This window comes from Erinaceus europaeus, chromosome 11 (genome assembly GCF_950295315.1).
Source record: "Erinaceus europaeus chromosome 11, mEriEur2.1, whole genome shotgun sequence".
NCBI lineage: Eukaryota > Metazoa > Chordata > Mammalia > Eulipotyphla > Erinaceidae > Erinaceus > Erinaceus europaeus.
The window spans coordinates 114,734,875-114,759,935 of record NC_080172.1 but is presented as its reverse complement, the minus strand read 5'-3'; the positions used below and the strand labels follow the sequence as shown (position 1 = coordinate 114,759,935).

At 48.4% G+C, this 25,061-nt stretch overlaps 1 protein-coding gene across 3 annotated transcripts in view; it reads right to left on the bottom strand.

Annotated features, from left to right (window-relative positions):
- DNAJC16 (DnaJ heat shock protein family (Hsp40) member C16) overlaps window positions 1-25,061 on the bottom strand; it is a 49,088-nt gene continuing 24,027 nt past the window's right edge. For 2 of the 3 annotated variants that reach the window (XM_060202326.1, XM_060202324.1), the window contains 11 exons: window positions 24,862-24,966; window positions 23,472-23,630; window positions 18,027-18,157; window positions 11,729-11,912; window positions 9,868-10,050; window positions 9,683-9,759; window positions 7,757-7,837; window positions 7,182-7,280; window positions 6,377-6,547; window positions 2,673-3,561; window positions 1-2,088 (listed from right to left, as the gene is read on the bottom strand). In XM_060202326.1, the coding sequence (XP_060058309.1) occupies window positions 3,162-3,561; window positions 6,377-6,547; window positions 7,182-7,280; window positions 7,757-7,837; window positions 9,683-9,759; window positions 9,868-10,050; window positions 11,729-11,912; window positions 18,027-18,157; window positions 23,472-23,630; window positions 24,862-24,888 (1,512 nt within the window). In that variant the 5' untranslated portion in view covers window positions 24,889-24,966 and the 3' untranslated portion in view covers window positions 1-2,088; window positions 2,673-3,161. The remainder of the gene's footprint in view (window positions 2,089-2,672; window positions 3,562-6,376; window positions 6,548-7,181; window positions 7,281-7,756; window positions 7,838-9,682; window positions 9,760-9,867; window positions 10,051-11,728; window positions 11,913-18,026; window positions 18,158-23,471; window positions 23,631-24,861; window positions 24,967-25,061) is intronic. The other variant, XM_060202325.1, reaches the window with a different exon arrangement.

The window sequence follows — 25,061 nt, the reverse complement described above, 5'->3', positions numbered from 1 at the left end:
TCACACAGTAAAATAGTTTATTTGTTTCCAGTCTGTAATAGTCTTAAAACAACATCAGCTTCAGTGCCTGATCACAATACAAAACAAAAACATTAAAAAAATGACACCATTTGCTAAATAAGTTATTTGTTCATAAGAGTATCAAAAGTGCAAAAAAAAAATTCACCTTCTTTTCAGATCTGTCTCAAAAGTAGGATCTTCCTCTTTGACAGGCTGGAGAGACATAGTGGCTGCCATCCTGCATCTGCGCTCAAGGGCAATGCCGGATATTTGGACGTGAACGGCAGCTCGTCTCTCAAGATGTTTTGCATTGGCTTCTGAAGAATTTTATTAAAAAAAAAAAGGAAAAAAAAGGCCAAGTGGCAGTGAGGCAATAAACAGCTTAGCTGGCAGAGCCTGTCTCGTGCCCGGGGCTCCTGGTTTTATCTCCTGTGTCCCATGTGCCAGAGTGATGCTCTGGTTTTCTCTTTCTCTCTGTTCTGTCACACTCTTACTTTCATATGTAATATGCAACTTAAAAAAAAAAAAAAAAGGCCTCTTTTCCAAAGCAAGTGATACAGAACACGTCCAGATTCTGATACTTTTCCTATCAGGGACACGCTTCTGTGCTGAGAGGGAATCAACCTGTCATTTGAAAACCCACAAAATATTCACGGTCACTAAGTGACGGCCATGAGCCCAGGACGCAAGTTAGGGTGGCTGTGGTCACTGAAAGGTTGCCAACCTCTCTGCTCCACAAGCTGTACCAAGCAGAGCAGCCAAACTATCTCGCAGGCGCCAGGGAGGTGGCTGAAAGCCCGAGGCGCCGCGGCTGACCCCCGGCGCTGCACCGAATTGCAGGGTGGTGCTCTGGTCTCTCACTTACCAAAGCAAACAAAAAGACAAATCAAGTCAAATGGGCATGCAGTCTACACAAGCTGCTTTTAGGAAGCGTTCACTCCTGTCCACTCAACAGGATGCCTTGGCTGTACCAACCTGGAAAAAAAACCCCACAAAACTTCTAAAAACATTCAGTTTCAAGATATTTTAAGGGTAGTTGGTTAACTTAAAACCAGAATTGGGTCTGTGTGATTACACACATCAGAAGGATAGATGGTGGCGTTGGCTGAACATGACAATGGCTCATACGTTTGACACAGAAGTAAAACAGGTCCGCGGAAACACGACATCCCGAAGGACAGCGTGTTCCAGAGTAAAGCTCGGTCTGAAGACCCAAGCTCCCCAGCATCTTGTGGGGAGTTACCTGCCTCAAATAGGCCTCCAGATCTGCCAGGAATGCTTCTGGCCCTATATCCTCTCCTCGCTTAGTACGAATGGCAGATACAGCTGTGGGAAGGTGCTTTTGGTTTTAATGAAAACAAAAAACAGGCAAAACACACACACACACACACACAATTATTTGGGGTTTTTTTTTCTGATGTTCTGACATTAAGGCTAGTTATTCCTGCTTGTAACAGAAATTAAAAATAAACAAAACCTGCCACTGCTTATGACGAGTAGGCTGGCCACAAAGGAGCCTCAGAATATACCCGAGGACCTTCAAATGCACTGAGGATCCTTGGCCAGTTGGAACGGGCCGCCTGCCGTGTGCTACCGCCATCTGTGTGCGCCTCCCTCTTTCAGCATCCCTCTTTCACAGGGCCACAAGGACAAGGAAAGCCCGACAGTAAGTTCTTTACTTTTAAAGTAAGTTTCATGAAAACTATAGAAATTCATGGACTCAGCTGACTAGTGGTGTGTCATTACGGCTCAACAGTGAACCGATCCTGGATGCAAATGGCTTAGCATAAAGCTGTTCTGATTAGAGAAATACTTAATAAATACCTTACCACTGATGCTGACTCTCCAACTTTATATAAAAGAGTGACACCCAAACACAGTACTTTCTCAAGTTTGTCCGAGCTCCACTGATGGTTCTGCCCTGAGGAGAACCAGTCTGGTTCAGCTGGAAGTCCTTCACACACCGGTTTATCGGCGAGCTGGAGTGCAGATGGCGGGTCTGACCCTGCTGCCGATGAAGCGGCGGTGAGTTAAGAGCGGGAACAACAGAGACGCTGAAATGGGGGCCAGAAACCCAGAACACGCCTTCTGCAAAAACGAGAATCTAGGACCTGTCTCGATTCACTTCTCGGGAAGGAGCACACGGAGACAGACAACTTCAGCGGCAAGAGTGCTCCCTAAGACACAACTGTTGAGGAATCTGCAGTTCCTTGATACAAAGACATTTGATTAAGGAGGCGTTCCTGGAGGGAAGCTGCGCCTCACTGTGTGTGTGGGGGGGAAGACTGCGTCTTCGGTTTAACACCGACTAGCTTCACAGCAGCTTATCTAGACAGTCAGAAAACAAGGTCACAAGTTATGGCTCCTAATATCCATACCTTAAAAGTGACGGAGGCAGAAAGGCATCGGGAAAACAGACACATTACTGGCTGGAAGTCGTTACAGGACTTCCTGCCTGTGCGGGGGAGGCAGCCGAGGGGGTGCTCGGATGGGCTCACGCTCTTACTGCCCAGCCTGCCCCTTTTTATGGCAAGGAAACCAAGCTCACACGCAGAACCCCCACTCATTCTGATTCTGGTGTTTGTTTTTTTTAAAACTGTGGCTGATAAACTACTTATAGGGGATACCCTCCAAATAGACTCTTAGCCACATACTACTGGGAAAACCGCTACATGTTAAGCTTGCTTGGAGCTAGGCCTCTTGCAAGGAGCGGGGCCTGGAAGCTGCCGTGGGTGGTGGGTGGTGGTGGCGGCACGTCACATGGCCAGAGCACAGCAGGGGCTGGCAGGGGCTGGCTCGGGCAGGCCGGCCCTGAAGTTCCATCCATGGACCTACTGCCGGGAGGTTGGATTCTGTGCTGCCGCAGCCCAGAGCAGGGGAGGCAGGAGCGAGCGCGTGACAGGGGCGACGAAGGAAGGGAGGGAGCGGGTATGCAGTCTGTTTCACATAGCGGGAAAAGATTTGATGGAGGGGATTCACTCTGTGATGTTTCTTTCACTCCTCGAGGGGGAGGTCTTCTGGCCGTCGTCCTTGTAGAAGAATGATCTGAAATCTCTACTTAGTCCATCACGGTAGGTTTGAGCCCTGAAAATACCTGTCCACGGGGTTGGGGGTGGGGGGACCCGGTAAAAAGTTGAAGAGTTGAGGTCTCTGGAACCCCCTCAGTCTAGCTCGGGCCACGAGGGGATGTAAAACCTCTGCAGAGAGCCTTCTAAGAGGCGCTCCATCCATAAGGACAACCTGCTCAGTTTCCCTTTGAGGGGCTTGGCTCCCAGGCCGCAGGAAGGCTTCCCCCGAGGGTCACCCAGACGCAGGGACGAGTCCAGGTCAGCGCACGACCCCAGGGCTTCTTCCTCTTCCACTGGTTTCGGCGGCTTGAAGAGGCAGAAGTACTTCTTGTGGCCGTTCAGAGCCAGCACATAGCCCGTGTAGTCGCGCTCCATGAAATGCTTGTCGTACTGGTTTGGGATCGGGGCCGCGTCCTGGGCAAACTCCAGCAAGTATTCCAGCCATTCACGGTGCTTATCTAGACTCAGGAAGGAGAAATGCAGGCAGCTGCTCCTGTGGGGAGAGCAGAATGGGGATTAAGGGTGCCTTCCGGCACACTGACGGGGACACGAGTGTCTCAGTCAGAGTCCGGACAGTAGCGGCAGAAGGCTTTGTGCTGCGTGGGGCCTGAATTCAGAAAAGGAGAGCTGTTCTAGCGCCTAGAGTTTCGGAGGCCATCACGATGCCTGCTCACTGACTCTTCCCTACCTCCCAGCGGGAGCCACTTTTCAATCTCAATGTCGGGGTCCAGGTTAAGCGCACATAGTATGAAGCGCAAGGACCCACACAAGGATCCTGGTTCAAGCCCCCGGCCCCCCACCTTCGGGGGGGGGGGTTGCTTAAGAAGCGGTGAGGCAGGTCTGCAGGTGTCATTCTCTCCCCCTTTCTGTCTTCTCCTCCTCTCTCATTAAAAAAAAAAAGGCCACAGGAGCAGTCGATTCGTAGTGCAGGCACCAAGCCCCAGCGGTAGGCCTGGAGGTAAAAATAAAGTCTCAGTGTCTGACTTCAGGACAATACACCAGAGCGAGACAACAGTTACTTTCCTTTTTAAAAAAACATTTACTTATTATTGGATAGAGACAAACTGAGAGGGGAAGAGAGAGGGGGAAAGAGACAGACACCTGCAGCCCTGCTTCACCACTCATGAAGCTTTCCCCCTGCAGGCTTGAACCAGGGTCCTTGCACAGTCCAATGTTCACAATGAACCAGGTGCGCCACCACCCGGCCCCAAAAAGAAAAAAAAGAAAAACAAAAGAGAACAAAAGAAAAGGTCCAGGGAAGAGGGCAGAATTCCAGCCCTAATGTTCAGAACCCAGAGAACCTGTCGTCAAGGGGGAAAGGGCCCTCCACGATGACTTACATTTCTGGGTGTAAGGTTTCAGCTAATGTCTCACCACACAGATACCACCCCTCCACTTTTTTTTTTTTTCACCATCAGGGTTATTGCTGAAGCTCAATGACTGTGTAACAACTCCACTGTCCCTGGCGGCCATAATTTTTAAGAATTTATTTATTAACATTTTACTTATTTCTCCTTTGCTGCCCTTGTTTTATTGTTATAAAGTTATTACTGTTAACTGATGTTGTCGTCACTGTTGGATAGGACAGAGAGAAATGGAGAGAGGAGGGGAAGACAGAGAGGGGGAAAGAAAGACAGACACCTGCAGACCTGCTTCACTGCTCGTGAAGCGACTCCCCTGCAGGTGGGGAGCCGGAGGCTCGAACTAGGATCCTTCCGCTGGTCCTTGCGCTTTGCGTCACTTGTGCTTAACCCACTGCGCTACCGCCCGACTCCCAAATTCATTTATTAATGAGAAAGATAGAGGAGGAGAGAGAAAGAACCAGACACCACTCTGGTCCATGTGCTGCTGGGGACTGAACTCGGGACCTCATGCTTGAGAATCCAATGCTTTATCCACTGCGCCACCTCCCGGACCACTAATTTTTTTACTTTTAATTTTTGAAGAAATTATCTTCATTTATTGAGTGGATCAAGACAGCCAGAAATTGAGAAGAAGGGGGAGATAGAGAGGGAGAGAAACAGAGACACCTGCAGTCCTGCCTCACCACCTGTGGAGCTTCCCCCTGCAGGTGGTGACTGGGGGCTTGAACCCGGGTCCTTGAGCCCTGTAATGTGTGTGCTCAAGCAGGTGCACCACCACCTGGCCCCGTTATTTCTTCTCTGAGAGAGGAGTGACGCAGTGCAGAGACACCTGCAGCCCTGCTCCGCTGTTTAGGATGCTTCCCACATGCAGGTGGGGTGGGGACTCGGGTATTTTAAAAAATATTTATTTATTCCCTTTTGTTGCCCTTGTTGTTTTATTGTTGTTGTAGTTATTATTGTTGTTGTTATTGATGTCGTCGTTGTTGGATAGGCCAGAGAGAAATGGAGAGAGGAGGGGAAGACAGAGAGGGGGAGAGAAAGACAGACACCTGCAGACCTGCTTCACCGCCTGGGAAGCGACTCCCCTGCAGGTGGAGATCCGGGGGCTCGAACCGGGATCCTTAAGCCGGTCCTTGAGCTTTGCGCCACCTGCGTTTAACCTGCTGCGCTACCGCCCGACTTGGGGTTTGAACCCACGTCCCTGCCCAGGGCAGCTAGTGCTGCACTGGTGCCCCACCACCTGGTGTCAGATTATAGTCACTCATATGTATGAATTTGTAGTTCACTGTATGTGGATATATAATTATATGTGATGTTTTTCCAAGAATGAAAGACATAATTAAAAATATATATATATTTCCTCAACATTCTTTAAAAAAGTTTTTTTTTTATTATTTATTAGAAAGAGACAGAAAAAACTTTAAGAGGGAAGGGGAGATAGAGAGGGAGAGAGAGACACCTGCAGCCCCGCTTGACCACTTCACCCTACAGGTGAAGACCAGAGGCTTGAACCTGGGTCCTTGCACATTGATTTTTTTTTTTTTTAATATTTATTTTCCCTTTTGTTGCCCTTGTTGTTTTATTGTTGTAGTTATTATTGATGTCGTTGTTGTTGGATAGGACAGAGAGAAATGGAGAGAGGAGGGGAAGACAGAGATGGGGAGAGAAAGACAGACACCTGCAGACCTGCTTCACCACTTGGGAAGAGACCCCCTGCAGGTGGGGAACCGGGGTTCGAACCGGGTCCTTGTGCTTTGCGCCATGTGCGCTTAACCCGCTGCGCTACCCTTGGACTTCCGGTCCTTGCACCTTGTAACATGTGCGCCAACCAGGTGCGCCAACACCTGGCTCCTAGGATTTAACTTTCGTCCAATCCATCCTCACCTAGGTGTTTGTGCTCGACCCCCTGCTCCCGCCCCCTCCAAGCGCACGTGCGCGGCTCACCCAGTGAAGGTGTACACCTCCAAAGCGAATTTCTGTAGCAGGCTGGTCTTGGTGGAGTTTGACAGGATGAGAACCACGTTCATGTGCCCAGGTCGCAGGCGCACCAAGTTACTGGTGTACGTTATGTCTGTGAGTTCAGTCACCTCCACGAAGCCTTTCTTAGGAACCTTGCTGTGGAGAGAGACTGAGTTAGGACGTGACTTAAAGGGAGCAGGCACAAGAAAATGTGAGCACTGTGCTCCTATCGCTGCGGGTGCAACACCACGCGTGTCAGCATCGGTCAGATGAGGTGCGTGGCTGACACCAGGACACCCACACCGGCAGGGCTGGGGTGAGCCCGCCTTAACCGGGCCTGCGGGGCACTGCAGAGGCTGCTGCTACCTGGCACAGAAGCCGCTTGAGGACAGAATGAGGGTCGGTGACACGCTTTTGGTGACTTCTGCTTCTGGCTCATCTGTGGGGTTGTCGGGAAAGTCATGAGGCATTTTTGCAGAGGAGAAAAGAAATCTGTCATGGCTGTTCTAACAACCCAACAGTCTCTCTCTGACATGGCTCACTGTGTTTCCTGCCTGCGGGATAAAATCTGAGGTTGGGAAATGGGGTGCACTGAACAGAAGAGAGGCAGGCCCTGCACTTAGATGCCGCAAAGGTGCCTGCACACGCGGGCCGGCAGTGACTTTCTTCTGGGTCCACCTCGTGCAGCAGATCCGAGCCAAAGCCGGGTGTGTACGCCCCGCGACAGGGCTGTTCTAGCACCAGGCTGCGTGCTGTGGGGGCCGCATCTGGGGTCTGTTTGCTGAGTCACCTGCTGCTTTCTTTGGTGAAGCTCGGCTCAGTCTTTCCTGCCTTCTCATGGGCCTCTTCTTTCTCAGGAAGAGTTGACTCCCGTTCGTCGTTCGAGTCACTGAAGTGAGGGAAAAAGAGTTTTATAAGGAAAAAGAGTGCCAGCAACTCTGAAAATCTGAGGCTCAGTCTTCAGAAGCTGCACCGAGGGGGCTGGGCGGCAGCGCAGCGGGTTAAGTGCAAAGCGCAAGGGCCGGTTTAAGGATCCCGGTTCGAGCCCCCCCCCCGGCTCCCCACCTGCAGGGGAGTCGCTTCACAGGCGGTGAAGCAGATCTGCAGGGGTCTGTCTTTCTCTCCTCCTCTCTGGCTTCCCCCTCCTCTCTCCATTTCTCTCTGTCCCATCCAACAACAGACAACAGCTATGACAACAGTAACAACTACAACAAGGGCAACAAAATGGGAGAAACGGCCTCCAGGAGCACTGGATTCATAGCGTAGGCACCGAGCCCCAGGGAGTACCTTGAAGGCAAAAAAAAAAAAAAAAAAGGAAAGAAAGAAAGAAAAGGAACTACACCGAGAAGCCACGGAGGTGCTCACCTGAAAGCCTGGACAATGACGGTGCCAAAGAGGATGAAGAGAGCAGAGAAGACCAGTGACAGAAGCGGCATCATCTCCCGCCTGAAACAGCCAGCGGGACTCGGTCAGCGCTAGACTGCCTCTGTCAGGCAGCGACTCTTTACCTGAGAATTTTCTTTTTCTCTTTCCTTTCCTTTCCTTTCCTTTCTTCTTCAATTATTATGGCATCACCAAGATTTTTTTTTATAATTAAAATATAATATATAATATATACATAATTCTGTATTTAATTATTGGATAGAGACAGTCAGAAATCGAGAGGAAGGGGGAGGAAGAGGGAAAGAGACGAGAGAGACACCCGCAGCCCTGCTCCACCACTCACAAAGCTTCTCCCCTCGTATCGCACCCAAGTAAAAGCCTCTGGGGAATCCAGGTCCAAGAAGGATGACAGAGGACCTAGTGGGGGTTGTATTGTTAAATGGGAAACTGGGGAATGTTATGCATGTACAAACTATTGTATTTACTGTTGAATGTAAAACATTAATTCCCCAATAAAGAAATAAAAAAAAAAGCTTCCCCCCCTGCAGGTGGGGACCAAGGGCTCGAACCCCGGTCCCTGAACACTGTAATATGTGTGCTCAACCAGGTGCGCCACCACCCGCCCCCCCCTTTTTTTTTTAAAACCAGAGCACTGCTCAGTTTGGCTTATGGTAGAGAAAGAGAAAGAGAGAGAGAGAGAGAGAAAGAGAGAGAGAGAGAGAGATACTGTGTGTGTGTGTCCCCAACTAAACCTTCGGTCTCAACACCTTCAGCATCAAGGTCTTTCTGTACGAACACTGTGCCGCCGCCCGCCCGCTCCCCACTCTGGCTTTGTTTTCTACAGCTCACTCGGCCAGCGTGCTGCTTTGCCATGTGCATGTGCATGACCCAGGTTCTAGGCTGGCCCCTGCCAAACTGAAGACACGCTGAGTTAGGACGTGACTTAAAGGGAGCAGGCACAAGAAAATGTAAGCACTGTGCTCCTATCGCTGTGGGTGCAACACCACGCGTGTCAGCATCGGTCAGATGAGGTGCGTGGCTGACACCAGGACACCCACACCGGCAGGGCTGGGGTGAGCCCGCCTTAACCGGGCCTGCGGAGCGTTGCAGAGGCTGCTGCTACTTGGCACAGAAGCCGCTTGAGGACAGAATGAGGGTCATGTGTGCGGTCCGTCCTGTGGTCTCTTTCTCTGTTCCTCTAAACGGACACACAAGAGACGGACACACACACTCAAAGAAGAACAAAAAATGCTTTCACAGCATTAAACACTTTCTCCTATCATATGGATAGATTTTCCTGGTGTAGTGATGGGGAGAGCAGAGACTGTCTCCTCAAAGTTTTATTTTATTTTTTTAAGTTTTTAATCATCTTTATTTATTGGCTAGAGACCGTCAGAAATCCACAAGGAGGGGGTGACTGAAAGGGAGAGAGACAGAGAGACACCTGCAGCCCTGCTTCACCACTTGCAAAGCTTTCCCCCTGCAGGTGGGGACTGGGGGCTCGAACCCGGGTCCCTGCACACAGTAACAAGGGCGCTCAAGCAGGTGCGCCGCCACTTGGCCCTTCTCCTCAACGTTTTAATTCACAGATAGCTTGTACTAGTTGTTTCTGTGTCTCAGTATAGTAGGCTGTGTTTCATAAATTCTGGAGAAGGGACTAGTAAGAGGCAGTAACAATTTATGCTATGTTATTTTAGCAGAGCGCTGCTCAGCTCTTGGCTTATGGTGGTGCAGGGGGACTGAACCTGAGACTTTGGAGCCTCAGGCATGAGAGTCCCTTTGTATAACCATGATGCAATCTCCCCCCATATGAACTTTTTTTCTTTTAAAGCAAAACAGTGGTATTTCTTGGAGCTCTTTCCAGACATGGCAACAGAGGAAGATGAATTAGTGTGGCAGTATCCTTACCAGTCGTTGTGAAATATGCTACCCCAGCAGTCTGAGATATAGTCAGAAGCAGAATAGAGCCACCGGAGGAGGAACATCTATTGGGAGAGGACACGGCAGATCATCAGGACCAAGCTGGAGCACCGAGGGAGAAGTGCCCAGGACCCCAGAGCTCAGAAGCCGCTCGGGGAGGGCTGCACACTTACAGGGGCAAGCTCATCCGTCAGGTCGGGGAGCACTGCCTCTGATGACAGGAGAGCTGGGTCTTTCCGGAGCTGGTCCAGGTAGCCCAGAAGGATGAATTTATCGCTCTCACTCCCCGTCCAGGGCTCTCCCAGTGTTTTATAAACCACTCTTCCTGCCGTGTTGCGCCTTTCTAAGATGGAAACCTGAACAGAACAGAGAGAGGAAGCATTAGGAGTCTCAAGAGAATGGCAAATTGCTCCAGGGTGACGTTAGTCGGGACAGAGGGGGAAAGAAGGATCTGGCGACTCAGCACTAAGCGTAAATACAAATATGCATGAGGATAAAATGTGCAAGAGATTTCAATTTTTTTTTTTTGACAAAAGCAAGCATTCTTCTGGTGATTTTCAAAAGCCTCAGTTGAAACTTGGAAGTTCTTTCTTTTTTCTTTTTTTAATTTTCTTTATTTATTTATAGGATAGAGACAGCCAGAAATCGAAAGGGAAGGGAATGACAGAGAGGGAGAGAGACAGAGAGACACCTGCATCCCTGCTTCACCACTCACAAAGCTTTGCCCCTGCAGGTGGGGACTGGGGGTTTGAACCCGGTCCTTGCACATTGTAACACGTGTGCTCAACCAGGTGCGCCACCACCCGGCCCTGAAGTTCTTTCGTTTTTAAGACACTGTAATATAACCTCTAACAGTAGTTTTTATATATATAAAAAGTCTTGATCAGGGGTAGATAGCATAATAACTATGCAAACGGACTCTCATGCCTGAGACTCCAAAGTCCCAGGTTCAATCCGTGCACCACCATAGGCCAGAGCTGAGCAGTGCTCTGGTTGAAAAAGAAAAAAGAAAGAAAGTCTCTGTTTTTTTTTTTTTTTAAAGTATATTTATTTATATATTATTGGACAGAGACAGAGAGAAATTAAGAGGGGAAGGAGAGAAAGAGTGAAAGAGACAGAGACTTCTGCAGCCCTGCTTCACCACTGGTGAAGCTTTCTCCCTGCAGATGGAGACCAGGGGCTTGCACCCGGGTCCTTGCGCACTGTAATGTGAGCACTTAACCAGTGCACCTCTGCCTGGCCCCAGTCTTTGGGGTTTTTTAGAGAGCTTTTCCATGATTACCAAAGCGACGAAAAGAGGAATTTAGTGTTTCTGCGGAGAGTAACAAAGGAGGAACAAGAAAGGGAGATCAACTGCAATGAAGAGTAAGAGGCTGAAGTAAAGAAAAAGAAATTAAAAGCACATGATTGCCAGCCTATTAGAAGAGTCTCAAAATGAACAATGAGATTAGAACTGCCAGGGGCAAAGAGGACTTGCAGAATGGACACGTGGTCCCGAACCTTCATTCAGGGGAAGAGGCTTACAGTGACGGTGCAGGGCTGGAAGTCTAGGCTGTGAGGTCCCTGGGGTAAAAACAGGCTTTAAGAACAGGCTTTTGGGAGTCCGGCGGTGGCGCAGCAGGTTAAGCGCATGTGGTGCAAAACGCAAGGACTGGCTAAAGGATCTCGGTTCGAGTCCCCGGCTCCCCACCTGCAGGGGAGTCGCTTCACAGGTGGTGAAGCAGGTCTGCAGGTGTCTGTCTTTCTCTCCCCCTCTCTCCATTTCTCTCTGTCCTATCTCACAACAACAGTTAACAACAACAGGGGGGGGGGCGGCCACCAGGAGCAGTGGATTCATAGTGCAGGCACCGAACCCCAGTGATAACCCTGGAGGCAAAATAGAAAAAACAAACAACAAACAAACAAAAACAGGCTTTTGAAGTGGAATTCAGAGATTTTGGACTTTTTCTGGATCTGTCTTGAGAAGTCCAAGAGGAGGGGGGTAGGGAGGAGTTGCAAAGGGACTGGGGTGGGGCAGGAGGGTCCTTGACTCACCGCCGATTTTCCTCGGAACGTGTCACCGCCCGGTAGTAAGGTGTTGGCGAACTCCTGCTGCCGGTTGCTGTACACGTGCACGAACCTCACTGTGTCTTGTGTGTTTGCCAGGGCAAAGGCCAGGAAGGCCTCAAAGGGCTTATTGAAGTTGGTCGCCTCGGCAGTCAGCAGAATCACACAGTACCTGCACAGCAGCAAAGCAAGTTGTGACTTTGGCCCAGGCGACAGCGTGACTGAAGTAACTGGAGCAGCAGCAGAGTGCTCTTCCTCGACTGGAAGAAAGCTACTTTTGCCAGTGAGAGCTGTGTGGGAAGTCTCTGAGGAGAGACCTTCACGCCATGAAGGACCTTTCCCAGACAGGTGACTCCTTCCCCAAACCAAATTTCACACTGAGCAGTTATTTTTCACGCAAGACACCTAGTCTTGGATGCAGAAAGACCTCACAGGATGGTCAGATCCACCTCAGGCCAGGAGCCACTAGGCCTCGTTCTGACGGGCTCACTCAGCTTATTTAGTTTGGCTCTAGCTCAAGGTTGAGCTAATCATTCCTTTCCAAGTAGTTTCTGAGCACTTACTACACAGTAGTCAAGACAAGGATGTTGCCTGGATTTGACTCCAGGGGGCAGGGGGAAAGTTAGATAACAAACAGGTAAGACAAGTACGGACTGCATTCCTGAGATTATGGCCATTAGATAAAAAGAAAGGGGGAGATGTCGGGTAATTGTGAGGAGCCTCACAAAGCACCCTGCATTCCTGATACTATGGCCTAGCTACATAATCATTGTTTTGCCTGAAAGATCCCCACCCATACCATTCCTTTGATCTATCTTCTTTCTACCTCCAGACCCTCCCTGCCTGCAGGGTATTATTAATCCCACCAGTTAAAACCCTTGCAGCAGCTGCTAAGGAAGTTCCTACCTTTCCAGCCTCTTTTTCCTTTCTCCACCCCTTTCCTAGCCATTTCCGTTTCCGACTTGCCACTTCTGGGTCTGCCCTTTAAAAGTCTTGGCTCCCTGATCAGTAAAGATATTGCATTGCCTCGCCACCACGAGCTTGGTTCCTGAGTCATCTCCCTGCGTCACTGAGTGAGTAGCAGCCCAGGCTGGCTCTGGTCGAGTTCTCTCCAACCCAGAGAGAAGAGGCGCCCGGGAAGAGGCACCCCCACGCTAGCCCGGCAAGTCAGGGCCCAGCAGACAGGGTAGCCAAGGGAATGTCACATGAAGGGGACTGCTGAAGGAGATCTGAACGCAGCAGATGTGGGGCCTGAGAATTCCAGGCGGAGCGATGGGGAGCGGCTTTACAGAGCTCACTGGTTACTGTGTAGGGAGAGCTCCTGGGAGGCACAGGACAAAAGTGCCAGCAAAGAGGCGAGAAGGCTGCCACGCAGAGAACACCGTGCACATGGCCCCGGGTTCAACTCCGTCGTCGTAAGCATTCAGTCCCCACCTTCGGTCATGAAGTCTCACAAGCAATGAAGCAGCCACAGGTGTCTCCCAATCTATCTCCCTCCCCCTCACTGTTTCTGTCCAATGAAATGATAATAATAATAAATAGTAAATAAATGGCCAAAACTTAAAAAAAAAAAAAAACTAAAAAACATGCTGTCTCAGCGAGAGAGGGTGGTGGTGGCGGCTTACTCTAGGGTCACCGAGGGAGAAAGTGAGACTGGATGGACTGAGTGTATTTTTTTGAAGATGGTGTAAAACAATCCTTCAAGATCATTCCTGATGCTGGGGGCCAGGCGGTGGCGCACCTGGTTAAGCACACACATTACAGTTCAAGGACCCAGGTTCAAGTCCCACCTGTAAGGGTGGAAGCTTCACGAGTGGTGAAGCAGGGCTGCAGGTGTCTCTCTCTCTCTCCTCCTCCTCTCTTCTCATTTCTCTGTCTCTATCCAATAATAGACAAAAATATACTACTAATAAAAGATTATTCCTTGGCCTATTGAGGAATCTGGAATATATTTTTTAAAGCTTTCATTTATTTATTGAGAAAGATAGGAGGAGAGAAAGAACCAGACATCACTCTGGTACATGTGCTGCCGAGGACTGAACTCAGGACCTCATGCTTGAGTCTAATGCTTCATTAGCTGTACCACCTCCTGGACCACAGGCTTCCCTTACTTTATTTTTCACCCAAAGCACTGCTCAGTGCTGGATACTGGTGGTCGCACTCAAATGCCAATCCTGCGCACTACTGCTGGGTATCTCCTTGCTCCCTATTTTGCTCTTCGTAGTTTTAAATATAGTTTATTTTCAATGAAAGAGATACAGAGAGAGAGAGAGACCAGAGCACTACTCAGCTCTGGGCTTATGGTGGGCTGGGGGATTGAACCTGGGACTTCGGAGTTTCAGGCATCAAAGTCTTTTTGTGTAACAATTATGCTATCTCCTCCCAATTTTTTTTTTTTTTTTTAGTATTTATTTATTTGATAGGACAGAAAGAAACTAAGAGGGGAAGGGGAGAAGGAGAAGAAATATGAGTGATATCTTTAGCCCTGCTTCACCACTTGTGAAGCTTCTTCCCTTCAGGTGAGGACCAGGGGCTTGAACCTGGGTCCTTAAGCATGGCGATGTGTGTGCTCAGTCAGGTAAACCACCATCCAGCCACCAAACCCCCAAAACAGTTTTTTGTTTTTTTTTTAACCAAAGTTCTGCTCAGCTCTGGCTTATGGTGGTGCTGGGGACTGAACTTGAGACCAATGGTGAGTCAAGCATTACAGGTGTTTTTTTAATTTTTTGAATAACTAGTCTATTTCCCCAGCCCCCAGAATTTCTTATTTTAAAGAATACTTTTGGGAGGCGGGTGGTAGTGCAGCAGGTTAAGCGCAGGTGGTGTAAAGCACAAGGACCGGCCTAAGGATCCCAGTTCGAGCCCCTGGCTCCCCACCTGCAGGGGAGTCACTTCACAGGCGGTGAAGCAGGTCTGCAGGTGTCTGTCTTTCTCTCCTCCTCTCTGTCTTCCCCTCCTCTCTCCATTTCTCTCTGTCCTATTTAACAATGATGACATCAGTAACAACAACAATAACTACAACAATAAAACAACTAGGGCAACAAAAGGGAGTAAATAAGTAAATATTAAAAAAAAAGAGAGAATACTTTGGTTAAGTTTCCAAATAATATGTTTTCCGTCAACATCTGGATACCTTTCTCAGAGGAAAAGCCCTAAATTCAGAGCAGCTGGTATGTTGCACTGAAGTAATTTCCTCTGTATATCAAACCTTGACTTACTTTGTTGAATACGCATGCCTCAGTCTTCCCACTTTCAAATGCTACTATTAATTGTTACTTCGTGGAGCTGGAGCTTCACGCACGCGTGATCTCACTGTTCAGGGCCACTCTCTTCACTGAGACAGGGACACAGCTACGAGCATGCATCGCACACCAATAGTGGGAGAGGCCCCACCCCACCAGAACCTTCTCTGGTGTCCTCCCCCCGCCACGAGCGTCAGGGCTCCATCCTGGACGGTGCTGCATGGTAAAGCACCAGCCCTTCACTTAGTCATTTTGACTCTGCCTCTGGGTCCTACACTTTCTCACTGCTCAGTGCTGGGGTGGGAAGCCTTTTCTGCCAAGGGCCATTTGGAAATCTGTAACGTCACAGGGTATCTGCGGGCTGCACGACATGATCGACTGAAGTGTGAGCACTCAGTGCTCCTGTGAACCAAGCTCCAAGATTGACTGAATTTCTAGTCCCAGCTGCAGCTGCCTTACCAGGCTGGACCAAGTGATTTCACTGGCTGCCCATTCCCTGTCTCTGGCTTAGTTCACATCCTGGTTCTTCTTCAAGACTCTACAGACTGACCCCACATGAAGTAGTAGTAAGAACAGAAACCCTCTCATGGCCCATACTTGAAGTGACCTGCTCTCTGCACGACGCCTAGCTGAAGCTTCCTCGTTCCTCAGGTGGGAGTAAAGGGGTACACAGTAGGGAGACTGCCGGTCTTATGCCCAGTAGGTTAAGTCTTAAAACATTCTAGACTTGGGAGTCGGGCTGTAGCGCAGGGGGTTAAGCGCAGGTGGCGCAAAGCACAAGGACCGGCATAAGGATCCCGGTTCGAACCCCGGCTCCCCACCTGCAGGGGAGTCGCTTCACAGGCGGTGAAGCAGGTCTGCAGGTGTCTGTCTTTCTCTCCCCCTCTCTGTCTTCCCCTCCTCTCTCCAATTCTCTCTGTCCTATCCAACAACGACAACAATAATAACTACAACAATAAAACAACAAGGGCAACAAAAGGGAATAAATAAATAAAATAAATATTAAAAAAAATATATATATAAAAAAACATTCTAGACTTGTGAGCACAGATCAAGAGGGATGTAGAGGTCATAAAGGCTCCTAAGCTAATTATGGGCCCCAGATCACATTAAATCGGTGGGGTTTATAGTCAACAATATTTACACCCCTTTCCCATATTAGGGAGCTACTCTCTTCCCTGATCCAGCTTTCTGGTCCTTTTCCCAGCAGTGACATCATCTCCCCAGACAATTAATTTGGATTCACTTGCATATCAGATTTCAGGCTCAGGGAAAACAAATAAACAAACAACCAACATTAGTATAGCTACAGGCCCTTTGAAATATAATGAAAATATACTACCTATCTACAAAATGGAGGACCCCCAACACTTCATCTGCACTATTCCAGCCTTTAGGTCCATGATTGTTCAACAATTTGTTTGGCTTTGTATGTTAACTCTCTTTTCTGCCACCAGGTTCCAGATGCTAGCAGGACGCGACCAGATTTCCCTGAAACACGACCCCACCAATGTGCCTTGGAGCTCCACTTCCCCAGAGCCCTTCCCCACTAGGGAAAGAGAGAGACAGGCTGGGAATGTGGATCGACCTGTCAGTGTACATGTTCAGCAGGGAAGCAATCACAGAAGCCAGACCTCCCACCTTCTGCACCCCATAATGACCCTGGGTCCATACTCCCAGAGGGATAAAAAATAGGAAAGCTATCAGGGGAGGGGATGGGATGCGGAGTTCTGATGGTGGGAATTGTGTGAAGCTATACCCTCTTATCCTATGGTTTTGTCAATGTTTCCTTTTTATAAATAAAAAATTTAAACACAAAAAAACAAAAAAACATTCTGGACTGGGGGGCTGGGTGATGGTGCACCTGGTTGAGAGCACATGCTGCAATGTGCAAGGACCCAGGTTCAAGTCCCTGGTCCCCACCTGCAGGGAGAAAGCATCACAAGTGGTAAAGCAGGGCTGCAGGGGTCTCTCTTGCTCTCTATCTCCCCCTTCCTCTCAATTTCTGGCTGTCTATATCAAGTAAAAATAAAGATAATTAGGGGGCTGGGTGGTAGAGCAGCGGGTTAAGCGCAGGTGGCGCAAAGCGCAAGGACCGGAGTAAGGATCCCAGTTTGAGCCCCCGGCTCCCCATCTGCAGGGGAGTCGCTTCACAGGCGGTGAAGCAGGTCTGCAGGTGTCTGTCTTTCTTTCTCCCTCTGTGTCTTCCCCTCCTCTCTCCATTTCTCTCTGTCCTATTCAACAATGACGACATCAATAACAATAATTATAAGAATTACAACAACAGTAAAACAACAAGGGCAACAAAAGGGGGAAAATCAAGTTAAAAAATTAAAAATATATATTTAAAATAATAAAGATAATTTTTTAAAATAAAAAAGACATTCCAGACTAGTACATCCCACTATCACAGTGGCTAATCTTTATCTGTTATATAAAGAAAAATTCTGAGGGCCCACGTGGTGGCACAGCCTGTTGAGCGCACACATTACAGCGCACAAGGACCCTGGTTCAAGGCCCTGGTCTCCACCTGTGGGGGGAGGCTTCACGAGTGGTGAAGCAGGGCTGCAGGAGTCTCTGTCTTTCTCCCTCTCTCTCATCCCCATTCCCTCTTGATTCTGGCTGTCTCTAGCCAATAAATTAAGATTATAAAAAAAGTTAGGGAGTCGGGCAGTAGTGCGATGAGTTAAGCGCACATGGTGCAAAGTGCAAGGGCCGGTGTAAGGATCCCGGTTCGAGCCCCCGGCTCCCCACCTGCAGGGGAGTCGCTTCACAGGCGGTGAAGCAGGTCTGCAGGTGTCTGTCTTTCTCTCCCCCTCTGTCTTCCCCTCCTCTCTCCATTTCTCTCTGTCCTATACAACAACGACAACAATAACTACAATAATAAAACAACAAGGGCAACAAAAGGGAATACATAAATATTTAAAAAAAAAAAAAAAAAAGAAACTCTGACTGCCCTAGGTAGATGTGTAACTGTTCTGGAGTGACATGTGAAATGGTCCCCCCCTCATGACGACAAGCAGGCAGGAGCCTCGAGCCCTTACTTCCTTTGCCGGTGAGAGCGCTTGACAGGGCAGAGTTCATGAAACAGCTTCTGGTTGGTGAGCCTGGCTGCCAAGAGATACTTGTTCTGGGCAATGAAGTCATCGATGACCTGCTTCTTCATACCTCGGGCCTGGAGAAACAAAAAAGAAACACTTGATGTTTCTGCTCAGTCTCCTTACTCAAAGTGAGCTTTCCTCACAAGCTGGATGAGAATGGCCTGGCTGTGGTTACACGAGCAGGTCACACAGACCTGCTGGAGCAAACAGGTGGGATTTACTTCAACAAGCAGGGCTGACGGCGACAAAGCGGTTCTTTCGGGTCAAACAAACGCTCATCCAGAGAAAGTCAAACAAATGCTCATCCAGCCGGGGAGCTTTTGCCTGCTGCTTCATGGAGGTCTAAAAGGCCGATCACCTTGGGAGTCAGGAGACAGCTGAGCAGGAGTGAGGGACAAACCTTACTGTGTGTGTGTGTGTGTGTGTGTATGTTTGTGTGTGTGTGTGAGTGAGTGTGTGTATGTGTCTGTGTGTGTCTGTGTGTGTGTGTGTCTGTGACTGTGAGTATCTGTGTGTGTGTGTCTGTGTGTGTGTGTATGTGAGTGTCTGTGTGTGTCTGTGTGTGTCTGTGTGTGTGTGTGTCTGTGACTGTGAGTGTCTGTGTGTGTGAGTGTGTCTGTCTGTGTGAGTGTGTGTCTGTGTGAGTGTGTGTCTGTGTGTGTGAGTCTGTGTGAGTGTGTGTGAGTGTATGTGTGTGAGTCTGTGTATGTGTGAGTCTGTGTGTGTGTGTGTGAGTGTGTGAGTCTGTGTGTGTGTGAGTCTGTGTCTGTGTGTGTGTGTCTGTGTGTCTGTGTCTGTGAGTGTCTCTGTGTGTGTGTCTGTGTGTGTGTGTGTCTGTGTGTGTGTCTGTGTGTGTGAGTGTGTGTCTGTGTGAGTGTGTGTCTGTGAGTCTGTGTGTGTGTGTGTGTGAGTCTGTGTATGTGTGAGTCTGTGTGTGTGTGAGTGTATGTGTGTGAGTCTGTGTGTGTGTGAGTCTGTGTCTGTGTGTGTGTGAGTGTATGTGTGTGAGTCTGTGTGTGAGTGTGTGAGAGTGTGTGTGTGTGTGTGGGGGGTTGGGCTCGTTTCTGATCCCACGTGGAAGCATTATGGAAGCAAAGGTGAAGCTTCATAAATGGTGAAAGATGCTGGCGGCTCTCTCCCCCTGCTAAGAATGTAGGATCAAAGATATCAGGCCTCAGGAGTCGGGCGGTAGCGCAGCGGGTTAAGCGCACAAAGTGCAAGGACCGGCGTAAAGATCGCAGTTCGAGCCCCTGGCTCCCCACCTGCAGGGGAGTGAAGCAGGTCTGCAGGTGTCTGTCTTTCTCTCCCCGTCTTCCCTTCCTCTCTCCATTTCTCTCCGTCCTATCCAACAACGATGACATCAATAATAACTACAACAACACTAAAAAATAAGGGCAACAAAAGGGAAAATAAAACAAATATATATATATACACAATTTTTAAAAAGATTAAAAAAAAAAAAGATAACAGGCCTCCCCTTGGATGGAGCCTGACGAAACCATGTTACGTGAAGTAAGTCAGGAACAGAAGGAGGAATATGGGATGATCTCACTCTCAGGCAGAAGTTGAACAACAAGATCAGAATGGAAAACACTAAGCAGAACCTGAACTGGAGTTGGTGTCCTGCACTAGAGTCAAAGACTCTGGGGTGGGTGTGGGGAGGGAGAGTCCAGGTCTGAAAAGGATGGCAGAGGCCCTAGTGGGGGTTGTACTGTTGTGTGGAAAACTGAGAAATGTTATACATGTACAAACTATTGTATTTACTGTTGGCTACGTAATACATTAACCCCCCAATAATGGGGAAAAATATATATATCGGGCCAGTCAAGGAAATAGTTCAACTTGGGGTGGGGGCGACAGCGCAATGGTTGTGCAAATAGACCCTAATGCTTGAAGGTCTAGGGTCCCAGGTTCAATTCTCCACATGCCATAAGCTAGAGCTGAGTAGCACTCTGGTAAAAATGACACAGTTCAACTTGTAGAGCACTGGGCTCACATACTTAAGGATCCTGGTTCGACCCCCAGGAGAGATACTCCGCCTGTCTCTTTCATGTGAAACTCTTTTTATCATGTACAGTACCATCAAAGACAGTATTTTTTATATTTATTTTCCCTTTTGTTGCCCTTGTTGTTGTTGTAGTTATTGTTGTTGCTGTTATTGTTGATGTTGTTGTTGTTGGATAGGACAGAGAGAAATGGAGAGAGGAAGGGAAGACAGAGAGGGGGAGAGAAAGACAGACACCTGCAGACCTGCTTCCCCGCCTGTGAAGCGACTCCCCTGCAGGTGGGGAGCCGGGGGCTCGAACCACGATCTTTACTACGGTCCTTGTGTTTCATGCCACGTGTGCTTAACCTGCTGCTCTACCGCCCAGCTACCCAAGCACATTATTTTACACAGACTGGCCCAGGAAGGCGGCTCAGTGATACAATGGGCACACATGGTCCTTGCTTAATTAATTCCCTAATGCCATGAAGGAGAAGTCAATCGTTTTGACTTTTAACCAAATTCACTTCTATTCGAGACTTGCAGAAAAATGTAGTAGAGCAACTCCAAAGTGACAATGCCCAGTAGGCACAGAAGCCAACGACAGAAGCAAATGACGGCCATCTTGTGACTAACACTGATAGATTTCAAAGGACTGAAATTTACAGAGATGATCTGTCCACAGTAATGTAGACACCAATATAAAATGTAAGCCAGGAAATGTCTTTATTTTTTTCCCCCTACAGGTGGGGACCAGGGGCTTGAACCTGGGTCCTTGCACACTGTAATGTGAGCCCTTAATCAGATGCGCCACTGCCTGGCCCCCTAATATGTCTCCTTTTCTAGGCCTGTCCTCTGAGGAGTCTCCTGACCAGTTTCTTGCCATTTCCAAGTCTCTCTCTCTAAGCCTTCCTCTGGTCACCCTTATAGATTTCCCTAAGTATAGTAAAAATAAAGGTCAGTGTAAGGAAAACAAGTACCAATATATAAGAAGAATTAAAAAGGCCAGAAACAGTTATTTGGAAGAGCCGATGAAATCGACAAAGCATGATTAGAAAAATACACAGGAGTTGACCTGAGAGGGTCTGGGCAGTGGTGCCATCGGTTGAGTGCACATGTCAACATGTACAAGGACACAGGTTTGAGACCCTGCTCCCCAACTGCGCGGGGGGAGGGAGGGCCTCATGAGTGATGAAGCAGGCCTGCAGGTGTCTATCTTTTACCCTCCCCTCTCAATTGCTCTTTGCCCTATGAAATAAAACAGAAAGGAAGAAAAGAGAAGAAAGGAAAGAAAGAAAGGCAGGCTGCCGGGAGCCATATCCCTGGTGGTGGTAATAATAACAACAACAACAACAACAATAATCATACTCACCTTTACTGATTCAGCTCACTATCTTATATGGGAAAGGAATACAGTGTCCCCAGATTACCATAGTGACATTAAAGATCACTGATTATAGGTCACCATTAATAGATATTGCACAAGTCTGAAATACAGATAAGATGGGGGGGGGGACCAAAACACCAGACCTGTTTGGTACAGAGCTTCCATAAACTGGTAATTTCTTAAAATAAATAAATAAACATTGTGAAGTGTAGAGGCCATGTCAGGAGATAAAGTGAAGGGCACACGCACACGCACACACACGGGCATGCGCGCGCGCGCGCACACACACACACACACACACACACACACACACACACACACACACGGGCGCACGCATAAAAACACTTCCAGCCTCTGGTTGGAAAAGGGCTGTTTATCTTAACAGCCTTTTATGCGACTGTCCCCAAACTTCAAAATGGTGATTTCCCCCCCTTTTGTTGCCCTTGTTGTTTTTTATTGTTGTAGTTATTATTGTCGTTATTGATGTCATCATTGTTGGATAGAACAGAGAAAAGGGGAAGACAGAGAGGGGAGAGAAAGATAAGACACCTGAAGACCTGCCTCACCACCTGTGCAATGACTCCACTGCAGGTGGGGAGCTGGGGGCTCGAACCAGGATCTTTACACCGGTCCCTGCACTTTGTGCCATGGCTTAACCCACTGCGCTACCGCCCGACTCCCCATGCTTGAGTTTATAATAGACGTTCACTTGGAAACAACTGGCTCAGTGATCTCTCAAATGCCGACATGTAAAAACTGTATCACACTCATTCCACTCTCGTCAGGAAGTCTGAAACAAGCTCGTATGAGCTGATCTGCATTTTTCTTTATTAGCTTTAATTTTCTTAAAAGCCTGAATTTTTACTCTGGCAGCAAATACCACCAGTTGTTTCTCTTAAAATGCTTTTTTTTTTTTTTTCTTTTTTTCTATTTTGAGAAAATGTCTGTTATACCCCCAAGCCTGAATTAACCCCAGTTGTCTGTCAAGCATTCTCTCAAGTGAAAACAACATTCTGTCAAAAAAAAGTGCTTCTCTGGGCTCACATTTGTTAAGCAATCGCATGGTATTTGTCCTTCAGATAACCTTTGTACTCAAGCAGGTGCTTTGAGCACCCAGAACATTAAAAATATCAAAATAGGGGGCTGGGCGGTAGCACACCGGGTTAAGTGCACATGGCGCGAAGCAGAAGGACAGGTTCGAGCCCCTGGCTCTCCACCAGCAGGGGCTCGCTTCACAAATGGTGAAGCAGGTCAGCAGGTGTCTTTCTTGCTCTCCCTCTCTGTCTTCCCCTCCTCTCTGTTTCTCTCTGTCCTATTAAATAATAACAGCAATAACAACAATAACAATAATAACATCAAAGGCAACAGAAACGGGAAAAATGGCCTCCAGGAGCAGTGGATTTGTAGGGCAGGTACCAAGCTCCAGTGATAACCCTGGAGGCAAAAAAAAAAAAGTGTGTGTGTACATGAGACTGGGGAGACAGTTCAACCTCAAGGCATTGGACCTAATATGTCTTGAGGTTCCTGGTTCAATTCCCAGCACTGCAGGTGTTAGTGATTTCCTGGTTTGTCTCTCTCTCACTAACTCATGAAAAATACCTTCTCATATGCAATAACATAAATCTTAAAAACATTTTCAAAAAATCTTTATGTATTGGATAGAGACAGCCAGAAGTCGAGAGGAAGGGGGAGATCGAGAGGGAGAGAGACAGAGAGACACCAGCAGCCCCGCCTCACCACTCATGAAGCTTCCCCCCTGCAGGTGGGAACTGGGGACTTGAACCTGGATCCTTACATGTTTTACACGTTGTGCCATGTGCACTCCACCACTATGCACTGGTGGAGACAGTCAGGGGAGAGATGCTGGCGCCTCAGAGTTGCCTCAGGTGCCCTGGCACCTCCCACGTAGTGTGGCGGCTCAGACCCGGGCCACACGCATGGCAAGGCGTGTACCCTGCCCAGTGAGCTCTCTCTCCAGCCCCCCAGAGCCCTCTTGGCACGAGCGTCTCTCACATACCTGGATGGCATCTGCAGGCTTGTTTACGTGTTCTTTGAAGATCAGAATCGTGGGGGCGTAGACGTTGACATTGAACTGTCTCGTCATCTCTTCCACACCCCGTAGACCGACGTGGACGTATCCGAATGACAAATAATCTTTGTGTGCGAAAGCGGTCAGCTGCCACGGCAGAAGAATGAGGGAGAACTTATGTGGGTGGCCACGAGACCGCATCATCTGGCGTCTCACATAGGCGGGTGGAGGACCACGTGTGGGGTGCTGGAGCCTTGTGGGAATGTTCTGGAGATCGTGCTCAGAACAGTACTGACAAGGCTACACAAAATGCCTTTTTTTTTTTTTTTCCTAATGACCAGAAAATTTAATCTGAAGTCTCTACTGGGTAGGACACCAGGCAGTGATCATGCCAAGGCTTAGGTAGCATAATACTTTTTTTTTAATTAAAAAAAAAAATTTAATTAGAATTTTAAAAAATATTTATTTATTCCCTTTTGTTGCCCTTGTTGTTTTATTGTTGTAGTTATTATTGATGTCACTGTTGTTGGATAAGACAGAGAGAAATGGAGAGAGGAGGGGAAACCAGAGAGGGGGAAAGAAAGATAGACACCTACAGACCTGCTTCATCCCTGCAGACCTGCTTCACCGCCTGTGAAGCGACCCTCCCTGCAAATGGGGACCTGGGGGCTCGAACCGGGATCCTGATGCCGGTTCTTGTGCTTTGCGCCACGTGCGCTTAACCCGCTGTGCTACAGCCCGACTCCCGGTAGCATATACTCTTGTCCCATGATGCCACAGTGACAGCCAGAGGTGTGCTGCAGCTAGACCCCAAGGTTTCACACTCAGAGGGCAGGTGTGGAGTCAGACAGGCTTCAGAACAGCTAGGTGCTTATCATGCTATGCAGGGAGATTTTGGTTAAACACATACTGTGAGTTTCAGTATTCTGGTCTACAAAGTACAGATAACAGTATCTCTATTATTAGGTTGTTGTCAAGATTAAATGCTATTTATTATATGGGGGCCAGGTGGTGGTGCACCTGGCTAAGCACACTTGTCAGAGTGTGCAAGGACCTCGGTTTGAGGCCCTGGTCCCCACTTAAAGGGGGAGAGCTTTTCGAGGGAAGCAGGGCTGCAGGTGTCTCTTCCTACCTCCCTCTCTCCTCTTGATTTCGGGCTGTCTCTATCCAATAAACAGAGATTTAAAAAATGCTCGTACATGTCTGGAAAGCACCAGTCCAGTACCTACAACAGCAGGTGCTCAGTAAATGGTGATTAAGGCAAGCGTTTGGCCTTTAAACATTTATCATGGGGTAAACAGTTTCATACAAACCGGACAACTAGGCTGCAAGTTCTTACTACCAAAAGGAAAGCAAGCATTTCCCAGCACAGAAATACCTTGTACAGCAGGGGGACAGCAGGCATCTGGTCAAACAGAAGGACATGGGGCTTATTCTCTTGCTGCCAGCCAGACAGGAACCTGACGTAATTTTTATTTGTAACCTTGAATTGAAAAGAGGATGTTAGTTGCAGCATTTAACTCTGCATCCTAACATAGTCAGAAAGTAATTAAGCAGAACAATATGTAAAAGATCATT